Raw genomic sequence first — 21,289 nt, forward strand, 5'->3', positions numbered from 1 at the left:
ACGGTTCACCAGAAGCTCCTTCAGCTAAGATTCCAGCCGACCTGCAGCAGCTCCTCCTCCAGCCAGGAGCAGGTCTTCATCTCGCTGCTCCGCCGGTCCCTGCATGGGAGCCGAGACCACGCTGCTGGAGGTCCAGGCTGTATTAGTGAGCTAGCTGGAGGGGAAGGGAGGCATGGGAGAACCAGAACCAGGACTGCGTGATGTAGACTCTCAGACCCTGCTGCAGCAAAATAAGAGGTTTTCTAAAGGGAATCTGGTGCTCAACTGCTTTAAGGCACCACCAAAAATCATATCACCAAAATCAACAGACAATTAAAGTTCCTCTTGGCTTTAAATTACTAACTACTCCCACTTGGCAAAATATGACACTCAATTGTCAAGTGGTGTTTCTCAGAGGGTCAAACTGTATTTACAAATGGACAGCACTACTATATATTAAACAATGATTTGTTGGAATATAGAATAGGATAGAGTTGTATCTAAATAGGGACGATACAGTTTAACATAGTTCCAATACAAAGAATGCAACTGATGTGCTGTACAGAGAGTTTATAGCCTTACTTCTTTCTGACATTCCCGACTTCTTCCCACAGGTTGTTCCATCTCTAGAAAATACCAAACTCATAAAACTGACTGTGCAAATACTTGTGAGTCCTGGTCAAACTCATTTGGTATCTTTCACATTCCTCCCACAAGCCTATAAAGGACAGGAAACATCACAGGAAGCCACTACCCATGAGTGCACATGAGCGAGTCCTGCAGAGAGACCCCAGCCCGCCGGGTCGGGCCGGTCCCTGCTCACTCATACGTCCAGAGCCACGGGAATGCAGCTCTCTTTGTGTCAGAGTCAACACAACCTCCATCTCTGCTGTAAATCCAATGCAGCCTCCGCCTGTCAAAGATAATGAGACAGTAAAGCAGAGTCAGCAAACTAAACGCTTTATCTGGACTCTTCATTTGATATTGAGGTGAAGTCCAACACGTCACATCTCTGAGAAATTCACTTTAGAAAATATTGCATCTTTATGATAAACAGCTCTATATTTAACAAAATGAATACAAATAAAGTCTCACTCATGATTGACAGCGTGGAGCTCAGAGAAACTTTGCCTAGTGAAGGAAATAGGAAACAAGGCTGCTAAGCTTTTTTTTCCATGGGAACATTTGCACCATATTTTAAAAATACAGAGATGGTGACAACAGCTGAGTGTGCTTTCAGTTACCATGGCAACACAGTTGTGGCGAAAGAGTGGCTGCTGGTTGCAGGTTGCAAACAAAGGGGTGTGTTGAGATGTATACTTGTGCTTGACTGTGTGTGTGTGTGTGTGTGTGTGTGTGTGTGTGTGTGTGTGTGGACAGTGCGATACAGAACAGGACCCCCTCCCAGGAAATTAGCCCTGTATCATATTAATCTCACAAACAAGTCCGGGGTCTTCAAAGTGCCAGCTCCGGAGGGGAAGTGCGTCGAGATTAGCGGCGTCCTCCAGCCAACATGGCACAGGAAACAAGAGAGCCTCTCGCCCGCCATCAAAGGCACAGCAGATCAGACAGCGAGCATTCGGCCGCCAGTAGTCTGCCACTTCAAACCTTTCTCTTCAAAGTCTTCTTTCTCCCGATGATGGAAATGTCTCAGTGCTGCTGCGCTCAAGACGACCAATGCAAAGATGTTTTTTTGTTTTGTTTGGCTGCATCACATTTATATGAAAAGGGCCTTTGCATGCTCGTGTTGCTGTACAAGAACACAGTAGAGGAACATGTAAAACACCAACAGAAACATGGTGGATTCAGTGCTGAACAGTGTGCCTTTAGTTGCCCTCCGCTTATTCAGAGCTTTAAATGTTTTATTTTCTGACTGTTTCATGAGGAAATGTTCATGTAACAAAAACAAACAGGAGTAAATACATTTATAAAAGTAGGGCTGGGTGGTGTTTTATCTCACTAGTGTCAATACAATCATTTTCATTAATTGTTGTTTATCTTAACCAGCAACTTTGTCGAAATATAATAATTGTATTCAAATCCAATCTGATAGAAGAAAAGAACACAGTTAGCATTCAATGTTTTTCTATTTTGTATGATATGTATTATATTTTCAAACCACAGGATTTGTTGAATGTCGTCTTTTCTGAACCAGAGAAACGTTTTATGTCAGCCTCGTATCACGCTTGCAGAAATAAATGATTGAAAATGAATCCCATGCAGCCTTTCATACCTCTTTGTTGAAAGGGTTCAAACTACTCGTTGAGGATCTCGAAGGGAAGTAATAATTTTATTTGCATTTTGAGGATGTGCTTTTGAATGTATGTCCAGGACAGAGACCAGACTTACTGATCTTATTAGCTCCATTAACCTGATTGAACACATTCCTCAAGTTCAAATGACCAAATGAGGCTGCGATATAAAACCAACACTAATTGAATCACAACTAGAGGAGACTCTCGGCAGCTCTCATAAGAGGAATTCATTTGGAGGAAAAGAGGCTGTCGCTCTTTTTCATTTTCCCTGTTGAAAACAAAATCTAATTTCCACCAGTTTACGTCATGGAAACACACGCTGGCAACAAACGCACGAAAGCTTTCATGTGTCGTCTCCATGCATATTTTTATTTTCTTCTCCTCTAACAGGTGGATTGTGACCACCGGTGAATTTAAACTCTCCCTCAAGGTCACGACCTCGCCATGTTGGCTGATTACACACTGTGGAACCGAACGCCACACGGCAACAGGCCTAATCAGGAATCCTACACTTCGCTCCCACGGAGGAAATGCCGAAGAGTCGAGGTCAAGCTGCAGCTTTGTGAAGAGGGGAGGCGACGTAAACATATTCCATGTTTACCAAAGTACCTCATCAGAGCGCCGCGATGGGCCGATCGCAGAGAGGCGGAGAGAGAGACGCAGCGGACGCTTCTCGTCCTCTTCTTCAACACCGCCATCTTCACGCCACCTGCTGTATGAGACGGACCCGAGGGTTTCTCTGTGCTGCCTGGGAATGTAACAGAGGTTAGACTGCAGTGTGCATCTCTTTGCTGCCTGCATTGTTCTGGATTTAGTTCCTTTTGTTGATTGTCTTCCCGAATTAATTACAATGGCGGGGGGGGGGTAGCCACAGGAATTAACCGGTCAGAGCTGGTGACGTAGTAAAATTTGTTGCCTAAATCCAGCTTTGTTTTTGTGGCTTACTTGTCCCGGTTTAGTTGTAAAGTCCTGCTGAAGGACACGAGAAAGGTGGGAAATTTGTTTCCACATGAATCAGTTGATTTTAATTTGGTGGTCGTTTCACAACCACATTTTTGACACCATGTTGAGTAATATGTGTTACCCGGAGATGTTGTAAGGACATATATTTACATTTCTACCAGGGCTCTCAAGTTTTTAACTCGGTTCAGAGTGAGATTTTGGCGGAAAGTACGTGTCCACAGGCAACGTTATTCCACGCTTCCCATTCATTGTCTATGTAAGAAGCCATGCGAAGCCATCGCAGCACGGCGAGGCTCCAATGCGTGAGACTTCAGAGCCCTGTTTCTGCATTAAAACCTGTGGGGCTAACATTAGCAAAGTACATTAGCAAATCATTACCTAGCATTAGCACTTCTGTGCTACGCAAGCTCGGGACTGATTACTGAAATATTTGCTTTTTTACGATAGTAACCGTGAATAAAGACCCACCCGGCTTTACAGGAGCCGTGTTGTTTACTGTCACACTGCAATCTGTAGCTTCAGCTTCTGTCTTTATCTTTTTAAAGCTGTTTGACATCCTGGATGGATCCTTCAAACACATAATGTGGCCCCGCCATGGAAGCACTGAGCAGCAGTGGGCGGTGAGGCTTAGTGAAAGGTCAGTTAGTTACTCCCACGATTGAATGAAGCTTGAGAACCAGAAAAAGAAATTGATGGAGCAGAGGTGCCAAATATGGGTTAAGCTCCAAAACAAGTAGATCCTATACGTCCCAGAAAACTCCTCATGATGTATGAACTGAGATAAGATTTGTGTCTAATGGGCTTTCAGCTTAAGAAGCTCTGAATGCTGACCTCATGAGTTTGTCACCTGAACTCGCAGAGCCCAAGAACCAATTTTATACAGGATGACTTCGGTACTTGAATTGCAAAAACATTTTTTAAGAGTGCCAATTCTCCCAGTTTGGAATGTCTCATTTCTTATACCGCAGTTGTCTTTATGAACTCCCACTTTTGCCTCAAATGGCACTCTTTTATCATTCACACTCATTTGTATTTGGGGGGCAGAGTAATGAATGCAGTATAAAGTTGTTGTATTGCTTTTATTTATGTTTTTATACATTTTTAGTAAGGTGTTTTCAAAGGAGCCAAAAAAGAAATATAAGTATAATTATTGTAGTTATTATTAAGTATGAGGTAGGTGTAGTGGATGGGTCAAACAATCACAGGACTTTCATTCAGGAGAACCACAAAACTAAAAGTAATGAGACATTAGTGAGTCATGGTTATATCAACGGAAGTCGGAGGGGCACGACGAGCTTCATAGTTTGAAACTGATGCATTGGTGGATGAATGTGTCACAAATAGATGGAGACAATCTGAAAGTGCATGATGGGTAAGTGCTTATCCCTCCTGTCCTCTACCCAGGCGCCATTGAAGATAAATATTTTTGCTATTTTTTTCATTGATGACCATGATGTTATGATACATATAAGCCGGCTAAATGTCTTTCTCTAAATAGTGATGGCAAGAGTGACATTTAAAGGCCAACAAGGCTAGTAATAGTTAATCTATAAATTTGGGACGAGATGGTGCCAGTCCATACCAATAAAGTTTTACGATCGCTGTGAAGATGGTTCATAACAGGAACAAATCTGGGCTCATAGAAGTTACCTTTTTATTCGTCTACTAATGTCTTGATGATGAAAAACAGAAAACACAATTAGCATTCAGCAATCATTTGTGTTGTCCATAGCAACAGCAATCTCACAAAAAACGCAAAGGACAAGGTGCTCCCGACGTGTCATTTCAAAAACAACCTCAGTTCTAGTTAAAGTTGCTTTAAATGCTTTTTTTTTAACATATTCTTAATGCATCAACATCAAATGATGAACGAATGACTATATATGTTAATATATATATATATATATATATATATATATATATATATATATATATATATATATATATATATATATATATTAAAAAATTCTTCAAACTTCAGTCTCTTCTTGCTTTGTTCTGCCTCGCTGTCTGAACGGACCTCGATCATGTTTCCCGTCTGAGCGGCGACTCGTGTCTCCACCTTATTGTAATGAAAGGCTGAGTGTCATCGGAGCACCTGCAGAAAAGCAAACGGCCCCAGACAGACAGAGGAACTATAATTATTATATACTATAGGCCTACTATAGAGCATCCATGCAAACATAGAATATGCTTGTCAGGGAGAGAGGTGGTGGCGTGACGATTAAAGAGCAAGCAGTGGACGTTTTTGTGCAGAATTGAATTTGAACACATCATATACAATAATGCATGAAACCACATCCTATTTCCATCTTTAAAACCAGCAGGTTTCCCACCATCTACAGTACAACACTCACACTTTCCCCTGTTAGCTCTCCTGTCACTGCCTGACAGCAGGGACAGTTTATTGCTCTTTTATCAAATGATTCATGCCTCTTGGATGAGATGGCACTCCAAATGTGCTTTGATTTAGGCAATTAAACCTGAAGCCCTTCAGCTACTTTGACAAGTCCTGATTCGTTTGAGTCGAATGCAAATGTGACTGAGATTGGTAGATGGGACTGCTGCGAGGCGTCATTTAATGTCACTTAAGGCTTTTTTGGGGTCCTCAAATCCCTTGTCAACAAACTCAGAGCCACATCCTGAGTTTAGTAAATGTGGGGAGATGGTTACATGGATTGGAAAGATTGATTTTTGCTTTCAGAATAATTATGAAATAATCACACGTAATGAAGTTTACTGTGGGGCGTGTTGGGAACAGGATTTTGGCACATGGTATCTTGTGAAAAGCAGAATGTGTGAAGACAGAATAAGGAAGTGTTTGCTTATTTCTAAGGAAGCTGCTGAATACAGTTTGGAGAGTCCAAAACCAAAAAAACAGTATCACAAGAGCTGACTTGTTTCCCTGTCAACCATAAACCACAAACAGAAGACACACAGTGTTCAAATGTTGGAGCTAAATGTACGTCGGTTAGGAGAGACTGGTTTTAGTGTTTCTGGATCCTGGTGGTGGAGACAACAGTCGTAGAATGGGACATGGGCAGATTGAGACAATGGGACCCTTGGCACAAGCATTTTTGCATTGCATCAGCATTTAGCATGTCTCCTTCAGCAAGACAAGTTTTTTGTTGTTTTTGCTGTTTTATGTCTCTTTGTAGTAGTTTGATACGTCTTTGTGGTCATTTTGAGTCTCTTTGACATTTCGCAGGTGACGTCCAGGGGCCCCATGACAATTTTGGGCCCCTGGCCCTGAGCCAGGAGATGTGGTCCTGTGAGTGAACACCCATAGTCAGCTGATAAAGTAGAAGCGAGGGCAAGAAAGAGATATGAATGGGGTCAGGGTTTAAAAAGTAAGACCTTTTCTGGTTGAAATACTGCTAAACTTCCTTCGTTGGAAATGTAATCTCAGGTGTTCGAGGTCAGGAGTGTAGCATTTAAGGGAATGTATGATTGGAATGGAATATAATTAATAGTTCATAAATAGATGTTCTTCAATGAATCACCTGAAACTAAGAAGCATGTTTTCATTGTACATCTAAATAAGCATCGGGTCCTCTTCAGAGAGTGTATCGGCCCAGTAGCTCAAGAAGACAGGTCACCCAGAGACTCCTATATCCGTCCCGTTGGTTTCACAATGCCCTGACCTTTTAGGAGACTAGCAGCAGGTCCTGACTCTGTTGACTCCGATGAGAGAAGTGAGTGTGAACACAGATTACGAGATATTCTTTGACATATGGGAGAAGCTCAGGTAGTTGCAATCTGCCACCTAACCGCTAGGTGCCTCCAAATCCTACACTGGCTCTTTTTTTCTCAGGTACTCCTTTACAATACATAGCAAACAGATATTTAAAGGATACCGCTTATTCGCTTCCTCATTTGCCTTCCCAACACGATGAGAATTATACATCCACAAATGAGGATATACAATGAAATAGACTGGTAGATATAATTATAACTAATACATATTTTAAAAATGATTGTGTGGTTTTATTTAGCGTGTTCCCGAGAGATAACATCCAAAGGACATACTATTTTTTTCTTTTTAGTGTGGATAAATCCCAACAGTGCAATATGGTGCTAAAGAAAGGCTGCAGAAATGTGTTAATTGGCAATTACAGTAGGTCTTGTCCCTCCATGGTGGTGTTTCTTCGAGCCTTCCCAACAGGATCCAACACGCTGTAACCGTAGAGTACAGGAGCCTTCACGTCACGTCTTCCTGACTCTAATCTCACTGCTTCCTACAGAAGGTCTGTGTGAAAAGATAGGGGCCCAGTAAAGGTTGAGAAAATAGCAAAGAACAAAATACATTTCTCAAACCTTTCGAGACAAGCAATATGTGTTTTTTATATATTGCGTTCCTCAGCCACTCCTCCGGTTGCAAATAGAATAGTCTGATTGTATCGAAGACAGTGATAAAATGACTCTACTTTTAACTTGATTTATCACCTCAGTAAACATTGTAAACACGAGTTTATGGTCTCAATCACTAGCTTCAAGTCTTCTTCAATACAGCAGATGTTAATTTAGTAAATTATAGACCATAAAGCAGGGGATGCTTTAGGGGCGGGGCTACCTTGTGATTGACAGGTCACTCCCAAGCTACCAATGCAGTTAGCTGTAACACTTAGCTGAAAAGTTGACCTGGATTTATGAAGCTAACTTTGTTTACAGTTCACACCAGAAGCCAGATGGATCCGGATCCACCTGTTGCTCTGCAGTCCAAATATGGTCACTTCCTCTACTGGTTGCAAAAAGTCCAAGATGGCTACGGCCAGAGCCCAAGACAACAGCGACCAAAGTCCACAAACCAGGATCTGAGATGTGTTGCTACTCTTGAGAACGATCTTTGCAAAGACTTTTTTCCCAAACCAATCAGAGCAGACTGAAAAGCGTTTTAGCACCTGTCTCTTTAAGGCACCCTCACAATAAAACTCAGACAGAGAAGGAATATAGATATCTTTTTTTGAACACTAAAGCATGTCAACATGTTCTAGTAGAAACCCCCAAACACATGTATGTACCTGAGATGTCCCCTTTAAATGTTGAGCTTTTCATCGTCAGCACTGGAACCACAACTGATGACAAATTACGGTTTACGCAAGCTGGCCAGTCATCCTGAGCGAGAGGGCTGAACACAGACGGGTTCGCCGTCAGCCTAATTGCCATTTTGGTCCGTGTAATTATTGTTGTCAGCAAACGCAGTGAATTGCTGATCTACGGCCGAGAGAAGACGTAAACATTTCACGAGCCTGCAGCCTCCCTGAAAACTGGAAGTGGCGTCACTCTGCCGCGGGGGAACACCAGTTCATGAGCGTATATAAAGAAGTAATGCTAATATTAAATAGGGGACAACATATGTTATGTCCATATGTCCATTTTCATTTCAAGGCTCAGACTATTGTAAAGACTCTGAATGGTAGAGAATTGAATTGTCCCGCCTCCATCTGAGGCTTTTACAATCTGCCAAGGATTGTACATACACACCCAGGGCTTTGTTAACTTCAGCGACTAACATGTGAAATGGCACCGGGAGGTCCTCCATCAGCTCATGTCTTTATGCATGTATGCTATTTGAGAAAGGCCGGTGCCTCAACATGTCTGTCAATAAAATAATGAGGTGGACTTCGAGTTCTCCCTCGAACAACACACTTCAACATTCCTTTCCTTCATTTACACCAACTCAAGACGGCTCTGATTTGCATGTGAATATGAACTCTACACAACAGCCTCTTTTTTTTTGTTTTATTCCAGCTTGGTGCGTACTTGGTGGTGAAACACGCTAGAAGTACCGTCATAAACCCCCCGTTCCATCAACGAGTGAGGCGCCGGTGTGAGATAGTTCACATTGTAAGATCTCTGGCCTTTCATGCTTGGTGGAGTTACTTAGTGGCTTGAAGCGCTGAAAGGGGGGGGGGTTAAGCAATTAGTGTGTGAAATAGATATGCCCCGCTTCTCCCAGCAGCCAGCCCCGCTTCGCCCCGAGTACAAAGTGTGAGTCTGTCAGCGGAGCCTCGGCGAGAGGAGAGTGCTCGCCGTTGTTCGTGCTTGCCTGCATGGCGACCATCTTGTGTGATTATATGCTGCGTTGCAGGCGGACGGGGCTCTGCACTCGAGTTGTCATTTCTCTCAGGTGACTCAGAGATCTGAGGAATCTATAACATTTGGCACCTTGACATGTTTTGTTCCAGTGCCGCACTTTCTAGTAGAGCAGCTCTGTTGCTTATTCAACATTAGATCATCGCTGCTTTGAGCCAACAACAGAGTGATTACTCTTTCACACTTACAGCATTAATGTTTATTATATCAGCTGTAGTGTACACTTTATTTTGTCATAATTTGTTTAGTCATGATTTACAAAGAGAGTACAGGATATTTGTGTCGCTTTGAATATGATGTGCTCGATCAGATGGGGAAAGATATAATAAAATCATCTGTGACATATCAATACATGATAAATAAATACCCCTTTTTTGTTTTTCTTATCAAATTATCTTCACAAATAGTGCCTGTGTCATAAGAACAGTCATTTGCAGTGTTGGTTACAGCAGTGTATTTACAGTGTAGTGTGTCGAGGATTGTTAAACAAATCTTAAATTCTACATCCAAAAGAGTTAGCTGTCTGTTTTAATATAAAACATTGCTAATAGACATAAGTGAGTACAAAGAAGTGCAGCTTCATAAAAAGCTTGAGAACCTTACGAAGGGGAAGAAGCATACATTCACCGTTATTAATTAAGGTAACTAAGTCTGGGACACATTAGACATGGTTATTCTCAGGAGACTTTGCTTCTTTAGGGCCAACAGTGTACACTCATGTGGTTGGTACATACATGACTCCAGTTTGGTTTGGTTTCCATCACATTCAAGTCACAGATCAAAGCATTTCAGAAACCCAGGTCACTCTGTGACTCGACTGCAATGACAACACATAACAGGCACAAACTGGGGGAAGTGTACGCGGAACCATAAATTGGGTTGTTCAGACGTCGGTGTCCAGCGGGGGAGGGAAGTCCAGACATGGTGACAGCGAGTCCTGACTGTGTGTGGAGCTTATCCCGGTGTCTGAGTCTGTGTCTGTAACGTCCAGAGGCGACAGGCTGTGTTTGAGTTTCACCGTCTGTGAGACGCTGCACTGAGTCTCGCTCTTCACGGGGACGAGAACGGACTCCTCTTCCTCTCCATCCCCAATTTGCATTGAGCTCAACTGTGCAGCCAGTTGCCAGCACTCCTGGTCCTTGGAGTACAGCGTGGCGTCGTAGTACTTCAGCTGCTTGTCTATATCTGCAGCTTGGTTGTGAAGGGACACGCCGGCAAAGAGGCTACGATTCACCTCGTCCTGCAGCCGCTCCAGCTCGGCAGCGTAGAAGGATTCGTCTGTCTCCGAGGGGATCCAGGAAGCGGCGGCGGCTCCTTCCTGTTCACTGGCCTTCCCCAGCTCGGCGTCGATGTCCCGGGACAGCTGGAGGATGAGCTCCTGGTGCCTCTGAACCTGCAGCTCAAGCTGTTCCACTCCATCGCTGGTGTACAGGTATTCCTGCAACTGCTCGTCGGCGTGGGCCCCCAAAATCTGACCCCCGGCAGACGACCTCTCGGACTCTGCCTTTTCCTGTACTTGCACCTCAAACTGCTCGATGTCCAGATCCAGGTCCCTCATGTGCTGGATCTGCTCCCGGATGGCGTGGTCTTGGTTGAGGATGAGCTGCACCATCCGGTCGATCTCGTCGGCACCGGGGGAGCTCTTGCTCTCTTTGTGGATCTTTTCCAGCTTCCGGAAAGCTTTCTTCACCATGCGCTTCTGCCTCTCCGCCGGCAGCGGCTGGGCCTGCTGGGCCCGGCCGTGCTCCCATCGCTTCGGCTTGGCCCCTTTGGACTTTCCCCCCTTCTTGGTGGGCTGAGGCACAAAATCGCTGGTTTTGACCAGAGTGAACTGGATGAAGGGTCTCTGGTCCCCCCAGGCGTACCAGAGTCTCAGGATCCTAGTGAGAGGAGGCAAGGCTCTCTCAAAACCCTTCCAGCGCTCAACGAGACAGAAGTCTTTTGGCTCCCCGTGCAGGAGCCGCTTGCTCTCCGGGACGGATTTGTGATCATCCAGCAAGGCCTGAATCAAATCTACACATGTTGTGTGCTTGGTGACTCCACAGACGACCTTGTCCTCGTTGCAGACTGAAACCTGAATCTCCTTTCCTTCCAACGGCTCGGCATCTTGTGTCCTAGCAGAGAGAAAGGAAAAGAAAGGTCATACAGCAATTGTGGCTTTGGAATGAAGATTTACTCGTCTTAACCCCTCAAAATAAAAACGTTCTATTATTTGTCTGCACGCAAGTTGGTGGCTGTCTGTCGTTTTAAGACTTTTCTTTTTAAAAGTATATTTCTTTGGGTGTTTGTAGTCACACTAGTGACACGTCATCTTCCTCCAATCATTTTACAGACACTCATGGTCCCCTGAGGATAAAGCCTACTGTCTTGGGTAATGCCCTGACTATACTTCAAGTACCACAAGGTTTGTCACAGAAGGTAGAGACATTCATAGTCCCCTGAGGATAAAGTCCTGCTGACTGTGGTATTGACCTGGCTTTACCTTAAGTGTCACCATAAGTCACCATAGCCAGACTGTCAAATCCATAAACAAATAAACAAATGAATAAACTATAATTAAAAGAATATTGCCTGCAAACTGTACTTTATAGAGGAATTCAATTTAAATAAAAGCAATAATTAGTGGATAATTAACTTAATAATAAAGAATATTATCCTAAAGATCAATCTGATATCACAATGATGCCAAGTTAGTGTCACTGGTATGTCCAAATTGTTTAATCTAAAAATACATTTTCAATTATTGAGATATTACTTATAAGTCAAATCGCACACTCTTGTTTACCTTTCTCTACCAGACAGGACAGAGGTGACAGGAAGTGAGGGGAGAGGGAGGGGGGATGACGTGCACCAAAGCCCCCCCCCCCGCCGTCAGACATGAACAGGGATGTTGGGATGACATCATCATGTGTCTGAAACACCGGGGCCAATCCCAACAGCCCAATTATGAAAAAAAACAACCAAAAAAAACAACCATATTTGGTCACCGATGAGTCCGTTTAAAACAACCTACAGCGTACAAAAAGAAATGCTCCACAAGTTCTCCATCAGCAGTGACACTGCTGGAGTTCTAAGTACACTCACATGCTTTGGAAGTCCTTTCACTATTCTATGTATTCTTCAATAAATCCTATGTTGATGGCTTTCCATTAGGTCAATGAGCAGAAAACTACATTCACTCATTTTGTGCTCCCTGGCTTGATTCTATTAGGCTGTTACTCATCGTCTTGCTCATCACAGATGATCACTTAATGGCCCAGTTCTAAGCTATTTAACCCCAAGGCCCTCATTACCTTTTTCGTCTGGGCCGTAAAACTTGCTCAAAAATTGACCTCTGATGGGCCGGCGATATCAATTTTTTACATGCTTAATGGACCACCGGTAATATCCAGGACCTAATATCCACCGTTAAATGATAGGCACCGGCAATGCAGATGTCCACAAAACGGACAAGTAATCAAATAAGTAGATAACGTTGCCAGACATTTCAATTTGATTTCACGATAAAGGATGATGTATCATGTTATTATTTATACAAAAGAAATGTTTTCAATTCACTAGGCAGATGTGCTGTAGCTGACTGTCTCAGTGAATTACATACATTTAAAGTGAAAGCCACTCTGAAAGAGAAAACTAAAGTGACATATAATACCGTGATTGTAGACAATTTAATCTAAAAAAACAAAACAGACAGAGATTATTTATATAATATCACCAGGAGACAAAAAAACCCTGCAGCTTCTCCTCTAACAGGGACTTTTAGCAGGTTTGCAAAAAGGCAGACGAACATTCCTCCACGCCCCAAAATCAAACAGGCAACACTTTAAACAGAGAACAGCAATAAATCACAATGTTCTTGTAATTCTGGTTTATGTTGAGTTTCATCTACAGTCCACAAAAGGGATTTCAGAGAGCAAACTCGAGTGAGGGTTAAGCTTTTGTTGAGCAGGACAGTTGTTCATGTTATTTGACAGCGGTGGAGAGAAACCAAAAGGCCAAAATGGTGTTTAACCAGTCTGTTTGCAAGGACTTTGGGACTAGGAACTATTAACTGATTATGAAATTGTCTCAATTTAATTATGATGCCTCGTTATGACCTGCATAAGTAATCAAGACATCATCTGAGCCACCGGGTCCAATTTTGCACTAAAACAGAAAAAAATCATGCAGCTTCTCCGGAAACTCCCTCAGCTCAGACTCCAGTGAGGCCTCCATATTCATGAGACCGCTGGAGGGAAGGGAGGCACTGGAGAACCAGAACCAGGACTGCATAGTGCAGCCTGTCAGACCCTGCTGCAGTAAAACAATTCCTCAAGGGACTCTGGAAACACTGTCTGCTGCCTGTAGACCAACATCAACACACAATGAAAGCTCCTCGTAGGTACTTGAAGCATTTCAGTTTTACATTCAAGGATTAGAGCACAACAGCCCTTGTGTGATAATATGTGATCAGCCTGCATATGACATGTGAGGTGTTGTTCTTCGTCTCAGGATGTAGTAACGTGTTTAGATGTGAACCTTGCATCATGTATCTGCTGTGTGTTTATCAGTGGAGATAACACCACATAACGACTGCAGCCCACATTAACCACCGATCGTCAGGAGAGATAGGCCGGACTAAAATACACATCCTCTGAAGACGCTACCCGCCCGCACGCCATCACGATCCAGCGAGGCGCAATAAGAAGTACTCAAACGGGAGAACTTAAATGCTGCACTATCTCACATTTAGCTGATTTTACGGTCTGATACGTCTGTGTTTTGGTTCCCATGCGGCGTGAAAACACACAACCGCAGCGCTGTGTAAACCGGCCGGTGAATAAGGTCTCAGGAATGCAATACGTATGCAACAATGCAACAGGCTGGTTAATGGTTAGGGAGACCCTTGGAGATGAGCGGGGCGCAGCAAATACCTGAGCTATGTGCAAGCCAAACAAACCCAACGTGCCTCAGGTAATCAAAGATGAGGAACGCGGCGACTTTGACCGCAGAGTTTCGAACTACCATCTCCTCAGGAAACCCTGCGAGTGCTGCGGCTGCTCAGGGAGAAAACAGAGAAGGCCACACCTGCACAACATCACGCAATCCAATGCAAACAGCGTTGTAACACATGTTGTTATTGTCTCAACAACACAAGATAGAACTGAGAGGTCGAGAGATGATGGACAGGGTAGAAAAAAAGAAGCGAAATCCTAGTTTATGTGATAAATATAGTCTGGAAATGAAACAAACTTTGAGGTAAACTTAGGTGGAACTGCTCCCAACGCCATGTTACACAAGTACAGTATTGTACATTTTAGTCCACCATGTGTATCAGTTAGTAGTTGTAGTACAGAAGATTAAGATTTTAGACAATCAATCAATAAACTGTACAGTGAAGTCTCAACATTTAGCGATTTAAGCAACATTTAAAGGCTGCGTTCACACACACAATAAAGGATCTGAAACCTTCCCGCACCTCTAGAAAGCTGTGATGAGGGGTCAAGTAGAAGAATGTTTTTGTCTTCAGGTGCCAAATATTTTGGGAATGTAGAGAAAAGAGAAGGAACATCTAAACATGAACTTCATAAGTGTACTCAACATGTGACAAACATATCTGAACATACAGGTGAATAAACACGCTGCCCAGACAATCGGCTTTTTCAGCGACGGTGACCCGAGCCCTCAGCTGTGCAGGAAAAGGCAGGGAAACACCTGTATTTGTCCTGGGCCACAATCACCAGCGCTCACACAACATCCTGCCACCACAGTTCAATGGACAGAGGGAGGAAGGGAAAATGGATTCCATAGCGCTCACTTTGGTCCGCATTAAAACTCCACTCTACTGGGAAGAAAGTGCTGACAAATCTGGGTGTGGAATAAAACATTTAAATGTCCAAAGCGGTGTTAAAAGGGAAGCTCGTGTCCCTGATGATGAAATATCTCCATTTCTTCTGCTTTGGAAATCAATACAATGTCAACCATTACATTCATCTTTGATGGGATAAATATCCATATTGCATAATTAATTCATGGTCACTTCATGATACTAGATAGTAGTGGTGGTAAATTATTAAATGATTCTCGATACATGTCTATTTTGGATTTAACTCCTCCCTACGCAGACTTCTGCAGACTCATTGGAAACGTATTTTTGATCCGACAAAAAAGCAAACACATTCCACGAGGGAACATAACCGTTAGGTTTGTTTAAAGAGTGCCAGGTTTCTGTTTGTGTTACATGGTAACTTTTTAAAAATCAGTTACTTCATCACAAGTCAACCATTGAGAAAATTTGGGCTTTCTGAGCAGCACTTCATCAGTCTTCAAAGGAAGTGTAGAAAAACATTATTATACACGAGCATCTGTTACACCACATTTTTATTTTTAGATACTGAACTATTATTTTCAATTGTGAGCTGTTTGTGGGTTGAAAGTCAGACAGCTTTCAGACACTGCAGCGCTGTCAATAGTTATTTTCTGAAGAGGACAAACATTTTTGATGAGACTGGCAGCGTCGGTGTCGGCGAGCGCCAAGAATCCGAACCCTCTCTAGTCGACTCGCTGCCAGGACAAACAAGCAGCATCGGGCTGATTGCATCGCAGGTGATAGATACATAAGGGCCGTCACTTTGATATTCATAGTGTGGGATTATGCCGTTACTCCAGATGAGGGTGTCTCTTGTAGGTTGAAGTTTTTTGGGGCGATAAAGGACAAAGCTGACGCCGATGTTGTGATGAACCTCTGATTGGAAACGTGCCAATAGAATGAGGATGTGTGATGACTGAGAGATATTGACATGTAAAGAGGATGGTGGCTGTGAAGTGAATAGCGCAGGGCGGCTTAGACCTCAACATTTCACACTTGGGTGAACCCAAGAAACCTGAGAAGACCTGCTTGACCTCAGTTTAAACTTACAAGCTGAGATACTGGCTGAGACGGCAGACATGCGGGAGGAAGCCACGTTTAAATTATATGAATTCTCAGCACAAGTTTCTGCGTGGGGCGATACGGTTACAGCTCGTCCCCCTCTTCCATTGTAACGCTGATAATAACAACCTTGTAGGATAGGAACAATCCACTCTGTGTAATGAATTTACAAGCTACAAGTTACCACAGAGGACTGCATGCTGGTGGTCTGAACAAGTCATAACAAATGACAGATTTATAGCCTTCCCAGTGTTTTCTCAGGTTAATAGTGATACGAGAAGGTGATGCAGATATTTCTAGCAGAACAAAGTCGTGAAAGCACATCAGCTTTTATATCCTGTGGTCGTTGCTGCCAACCGGTTCTGACTTTCTGGAATGAACATTTCGGTGATGACAAAACAAGGGTCCTGAAAGTAGTTTAAAGTGAAGCAAAACCTCTTATAAACTGTAAATAAAAACGATTAGATACATAAAACATATTTCCCTCAGGTTTTATTTCCCAGAGATATCCATCCATTACATCTGTGCTGCCACCCTTAATATGATGAAGTAATTGACCCTTTGCTAAACCCCGCCCCCTGCTGTCACTCCATCAAGCACAATGGAGCCCACACAGTCACTAACTGCACTCCCTGAATACTGTAAACAAACAAATCTACAAAATGGGTTTGAATGGATAAATCCAGAATGTCAAACTGATTCAGCAGTGAAAGCTAAAGCCTACAGATCACAGTGTTAAAGTCAACCTACGATCGAGATGAAATTAAGGAACAAGATCATCGATTTTGGATGCAGCAGGAGGTGATGATGGTACTTGGGTGAGCCATTTTGCTTCGCTCTAACCTCTGCTGAGAGTTGCACATGTGCAGCGCCAAAGTGGCGGGTGCAAGCAGGGAGTGTAATGTTAGCCAAAGCTAGCATAATGTCAGCTATTGAGCAATATTTTACAATGGGAAATCTGTCAAACAAGATAACTAGAAAGGTGCCTTCATTAGAGTGCAGTTGTATTGTGTAATAGAATGAATACAACCCACTAATTGGCTAACCCCCCCTCCGTTTAGAAAGTGTGAGTCAACCCGACCACGAGAGGTCCTTGAACATAGAGCCATAAACATCTACCCAAAATATGATGGGGTTTGCTGCAGCACAATGCAAGATGGACAGACAATCAAACAATCACAGCAATCATAGTAGTATACAGCTGTTAAACATAAATAGTAAGAATATCATAGTTTTTAAGATATTGTTACGTATTGTGATTTGAAAGAAAAAAAAAACAATCATGGTGAATTTATTACATTATCCCCATTATTTTTATTATTGAATATTGACACATGAGTGGGTTGATGAAGCTGGCTAGCTTGCTATCATGGTAGAGAAGTGTAAAATAGAGCATGATTTTAAAGAAATAGATCTCTAGGACATTATTTGTTGTGTCCTTTACAGTCTCCACTAACAAAGATGCTTTCTATCTGTGGTGCAATACAAATGTGTTGCTTTAAAGTGATTCCAATATGTTTTACTGCCATTTTAAGAGTTTTAAGCATATTGTGACGACTATTGGTGACTAATAGAGTGAATCCTAATTATTTTGGCGGGATAATCACAGCTTCCACACCTGATCAGAACTAATATATTTAGGATGGGGAAGTTGTTTTCTGCGTCTGGTTTGTGTGATAGAAGACACCGACGCGGAGCAGACAGCGAAGAGGAGATGCTTCCTCTCTTATCTGAAAGAGGATGAGGGATCAGCGAGGAAATAACATCACTCTCATATCTCATATGTTGATCTCTGGGATGACTCCCAGTCTGATAGGCATCTGTGAGCAGAGACACAACACGCCCTTCCCTTCCTCTGTGACACCACCCACCACTCTTATTTTTCTCTGTGAATCACTAAATACGCCGTTGCTTGTGTCCTTCGGCACAATCACTATCATTTGAATAGTGGTCGGCTGATTTACGTGAACCCGACAATTTCAGCAGCTAATTGGTGCTGTGCACAAAGCTGTCACGCTGCTGCGCTGGTCACACATGTCAGCGGCTGGCAGCCGTCTGATTTCCAACCCACTTTGAGGCCTGCATGGTTTACTATAGGACGCCAGTTTAACAGACAGGATGACACCCCGCGATTCTTCTCATGGTGAAGACAACCAAAAGGAAAGTCGTCAGCTGTAATCAAACACTGCGTTTATTCTGAACGTTTAGTCAAAGTTTTAATGTTCCAACCGACTGCAGCTCCACATGCCATCCTCCCGAATATCAAGCGTTTGACATATCTACACATCTAAAACACTTGAGGTAATTATGGGTGCCGCAATGGTAATTACCACACGACATGAAAAAGCGAAGACATCCACAGAATGCACTTGAGACCGCCTCAGTCAGACTGTTTGAAGTTATCAAAGCTCTGTGTGTGATGTGAGAATCATCCATTCTGCTGCGGGTGCCACTGTCAAAGATTTTTTACCGCAATTTAGCATAAAAGCCTGTTTTTATGTCTGAACTTAATCCGAAGACGTTCTCATTGAATTTGGTGGTGAACGAGTCTCAATAAGTAAAACTAATGCAAACTGTTTTTTACCCCAGAATTAAAGAACCTCCCTGAACCTGGTCTCAGCAACAACATCCAACAAAGTCCTGATTGGATCATGACCTATATACTCCGAAAGTGAAACTCTTGTTTACCAATTCTGCACAACAATAAGTCTGCAGTCCAAATAGAATTTGTGCAGCAATAACGGAGAAGAGCTTGTGGCACAGTAAATCTAATTTCCCCACCTTTTCACAAGCTGAGGTCGGCTCCCAGCTGCAGCCGCGGGGCCACATCAAACGGGCCGCACTAGCCACTCCAGGAAAATCATACGAGCATTGATGCTCCCTGGACCTGAAGTTAAGGTGTTCTTTGACTCTGCTGTCCCACATGAAACGTGTATTAAAAATAACATTTGGTGGTAATTACAGAGCAGCAGCTCTGATAGGTTGATGTACAGTAAAGTGTACTTTGACAGGAACGGGAACCACCCGCAATATCACATTATACAGCAAACATAAAACAGTTACATCCCCCTTCCTTTAGACACAAACACACACACACACAGACACGCACACACACACACACACACACACACACACACACACACACACACACACACACACACACACACACACACACACCGTATACATACTGATGTATTTTTATAGTTTATGTAGATTTAGCACATTACTTTGTGAGAAAAAAATTAAACCATGAGGATAGATAGAAGAAAACGGCACCTTTTTGATGATTAAATCTGCGATCTTTGAGCTTGGCTGTATTTCTATTATATTCAGACTTTTTGGGTCTTGATACCGACACCGAGTACCGATCCTGGGTTTGATTATGTACGGCTCACTGTGTGGAAATGACTGGGATCATTTTCTGATGTATAAGGTGACATCAGACATGATCATTGCTTTAGAAGAAAGAAAATGGAACGAATAAATACACCGATATAAATGTACTGAATTATTATTAATGTAATACATCTTACACCAGCAACTTGGTCAAAAATTACAATTCAAGTGTAAACTTATAGAATATGTCACCCATAGTTGATTTAGCTACTCTAGTCAGTATCCGATATTGGTATTGGTGCATCCCACAATCAGCCCCCTCCCCTTTTAGTTAAAAGGGAAAACCCTGTAATATACCTTTAATTCCTTTAGTTTATATCGTGTCCCTGTTGTTCTTAATCGTGTTTTAATGGTTTACATTTGTCTCACTCGGACGTGTACTTTATTCCCTCCTATATCACCATCATGCCCTTTTCTTTGATTGCAATTTATAGCCTGCATCCTACTTGTATCAAACGTGCATTTAAAACAAATAAAAGTGCTTTCAAAGGGTCGCCCTCTGCCCCTCGTGCGCCACCGACGCGCGCTGCGTTGTGCGTCAGATGCCCGTCCTCGACAGTAACTTCATTGCTGACTGAACTCGTGGGGGGGAAACCGCACACTCAACCGGTTTGAAGAAAAGTCAACTCTCATCATCACATTACCTGTTCTTCTGTCGAGCTTTCAGGAAGTTTTTCCCAAACGGAGCCATGACTCGGGGAGCGCGAGGGGAACACTGCGGCAATCCGAGAGCGCGTTACGGTCCCGGCATGGCACGACGACGTCGGACACTTTGTGTGAGTGTTTGACTAAAGTTGGGCGACTGCGGCAACTCTGTCCGCCCCGTCCCAAAAGCAAGAGGGAGGTGTTTCCCACACAGTCCTGACATGTATTGGTGTTCCTCTGCCCACCTCCCCACCACACCCCCAGCTTCAGGGAAAACCACCACCGGAGGAAAGACACAAAGTCACATTGTTCAACCAAAACAGCAAAGCTGCTGATTAAAGCTGCTGTACGTGAAAAGTTCAGAGGAGGACATGGAGATATGAGGAAGTGGAGAAATCCCAGACAGAATATGAACACATTAAGACACAGCCTGTATGTAATACTGGAAATGGCCGTTACATTACATGCGGTAAACGGAGTTCTGGCCATTGTTCCGCCGTGACGCGGGGCCAGTGAGCTGCAGCGCAGGACGCGGACTGAGGACGGAGAGGAACTGGCTCTCCCTGCTGGATAGACGACAACAGGAGGAGGATCAGACGTGAGAGCAGCCCACTCAGTCTGCCTGGTTTCATGCTTGAAATATCTTTTGCAGATCTGTTCCGAAGTTACTGATATTTAGTCAAAGGAAATAGGTGTCAAGTCAAAGTCTGACTCAAACTGGACTAACTTCGTGGCTATAAATCAAGGTGGATCTAGCATATACATATTGTTTTTATGTGATTCCAAATAAAGGCATTTCGGTTTAGGACACATTATTAAAAAGCCAAAGGTCACTTTCTAAACAGAAAAGTGAAGAAATGACTTACAAATATATAATTCACAACATTTCTGTGATTAATTAAATAGCTGTATAATTGGACAGCAGATAGAGTGTAATATGTATATTTCTATAAGATGAATGTTTACATAAGCTTCATGTCTTAACTGTAAATACCCATCAGATATGTTGCTGATCCAGCTTAGAAATATAAATAGTAAAATATTC

At 43.0% G+C, this 21,289-nt stretch overlaps 1 protein-coding gene across 1 annotated transcript; it reads right to left on the bottom strand.

Annotated features, from left to right (window-relative positions):
• Window positions 1-9,477: 9,477 nt before the first annotated feature.
• On the bottom strand, window positions 9,478-20,435 carry rassf9 (Ras association domain family member 9). The gene is made up of 2 exons (XM_084016878.1): window positions 20,244-20,435; window positions 9,478-11,407 (listed from the first exon to the last, which is right to left on the bottom strand). The coding sequence occupies exons 1-2, from the start codon at window positions 20,288-20,290 to the stop codon at window positions 10,177-10,179; spliced, it is 1,278 nt and encodes a 425-aa protein (XP_083873004.1). The 5' UTR covers window positions 20,291-20,435; the 3' UTR covers window positions 9,478-10,176.
• Window positions 20,436-21,289: the final 854 nt, after the last annotated feature.

The sequence above is a fragment of the Eutrigla gurnardus genome (assembly GCF_963514095.1).
Source record: "Eutrigla gurnardus genome assembly, chromosome: 9".
In the NCBI taxonomy this organism is placed as follows: domain Eukaryota; kingdom Metazoa; phylum Chordata; class Actinopteri; order Perciformes; family Triglidae; genus Eutrigla; species Eutrigla gurnardus.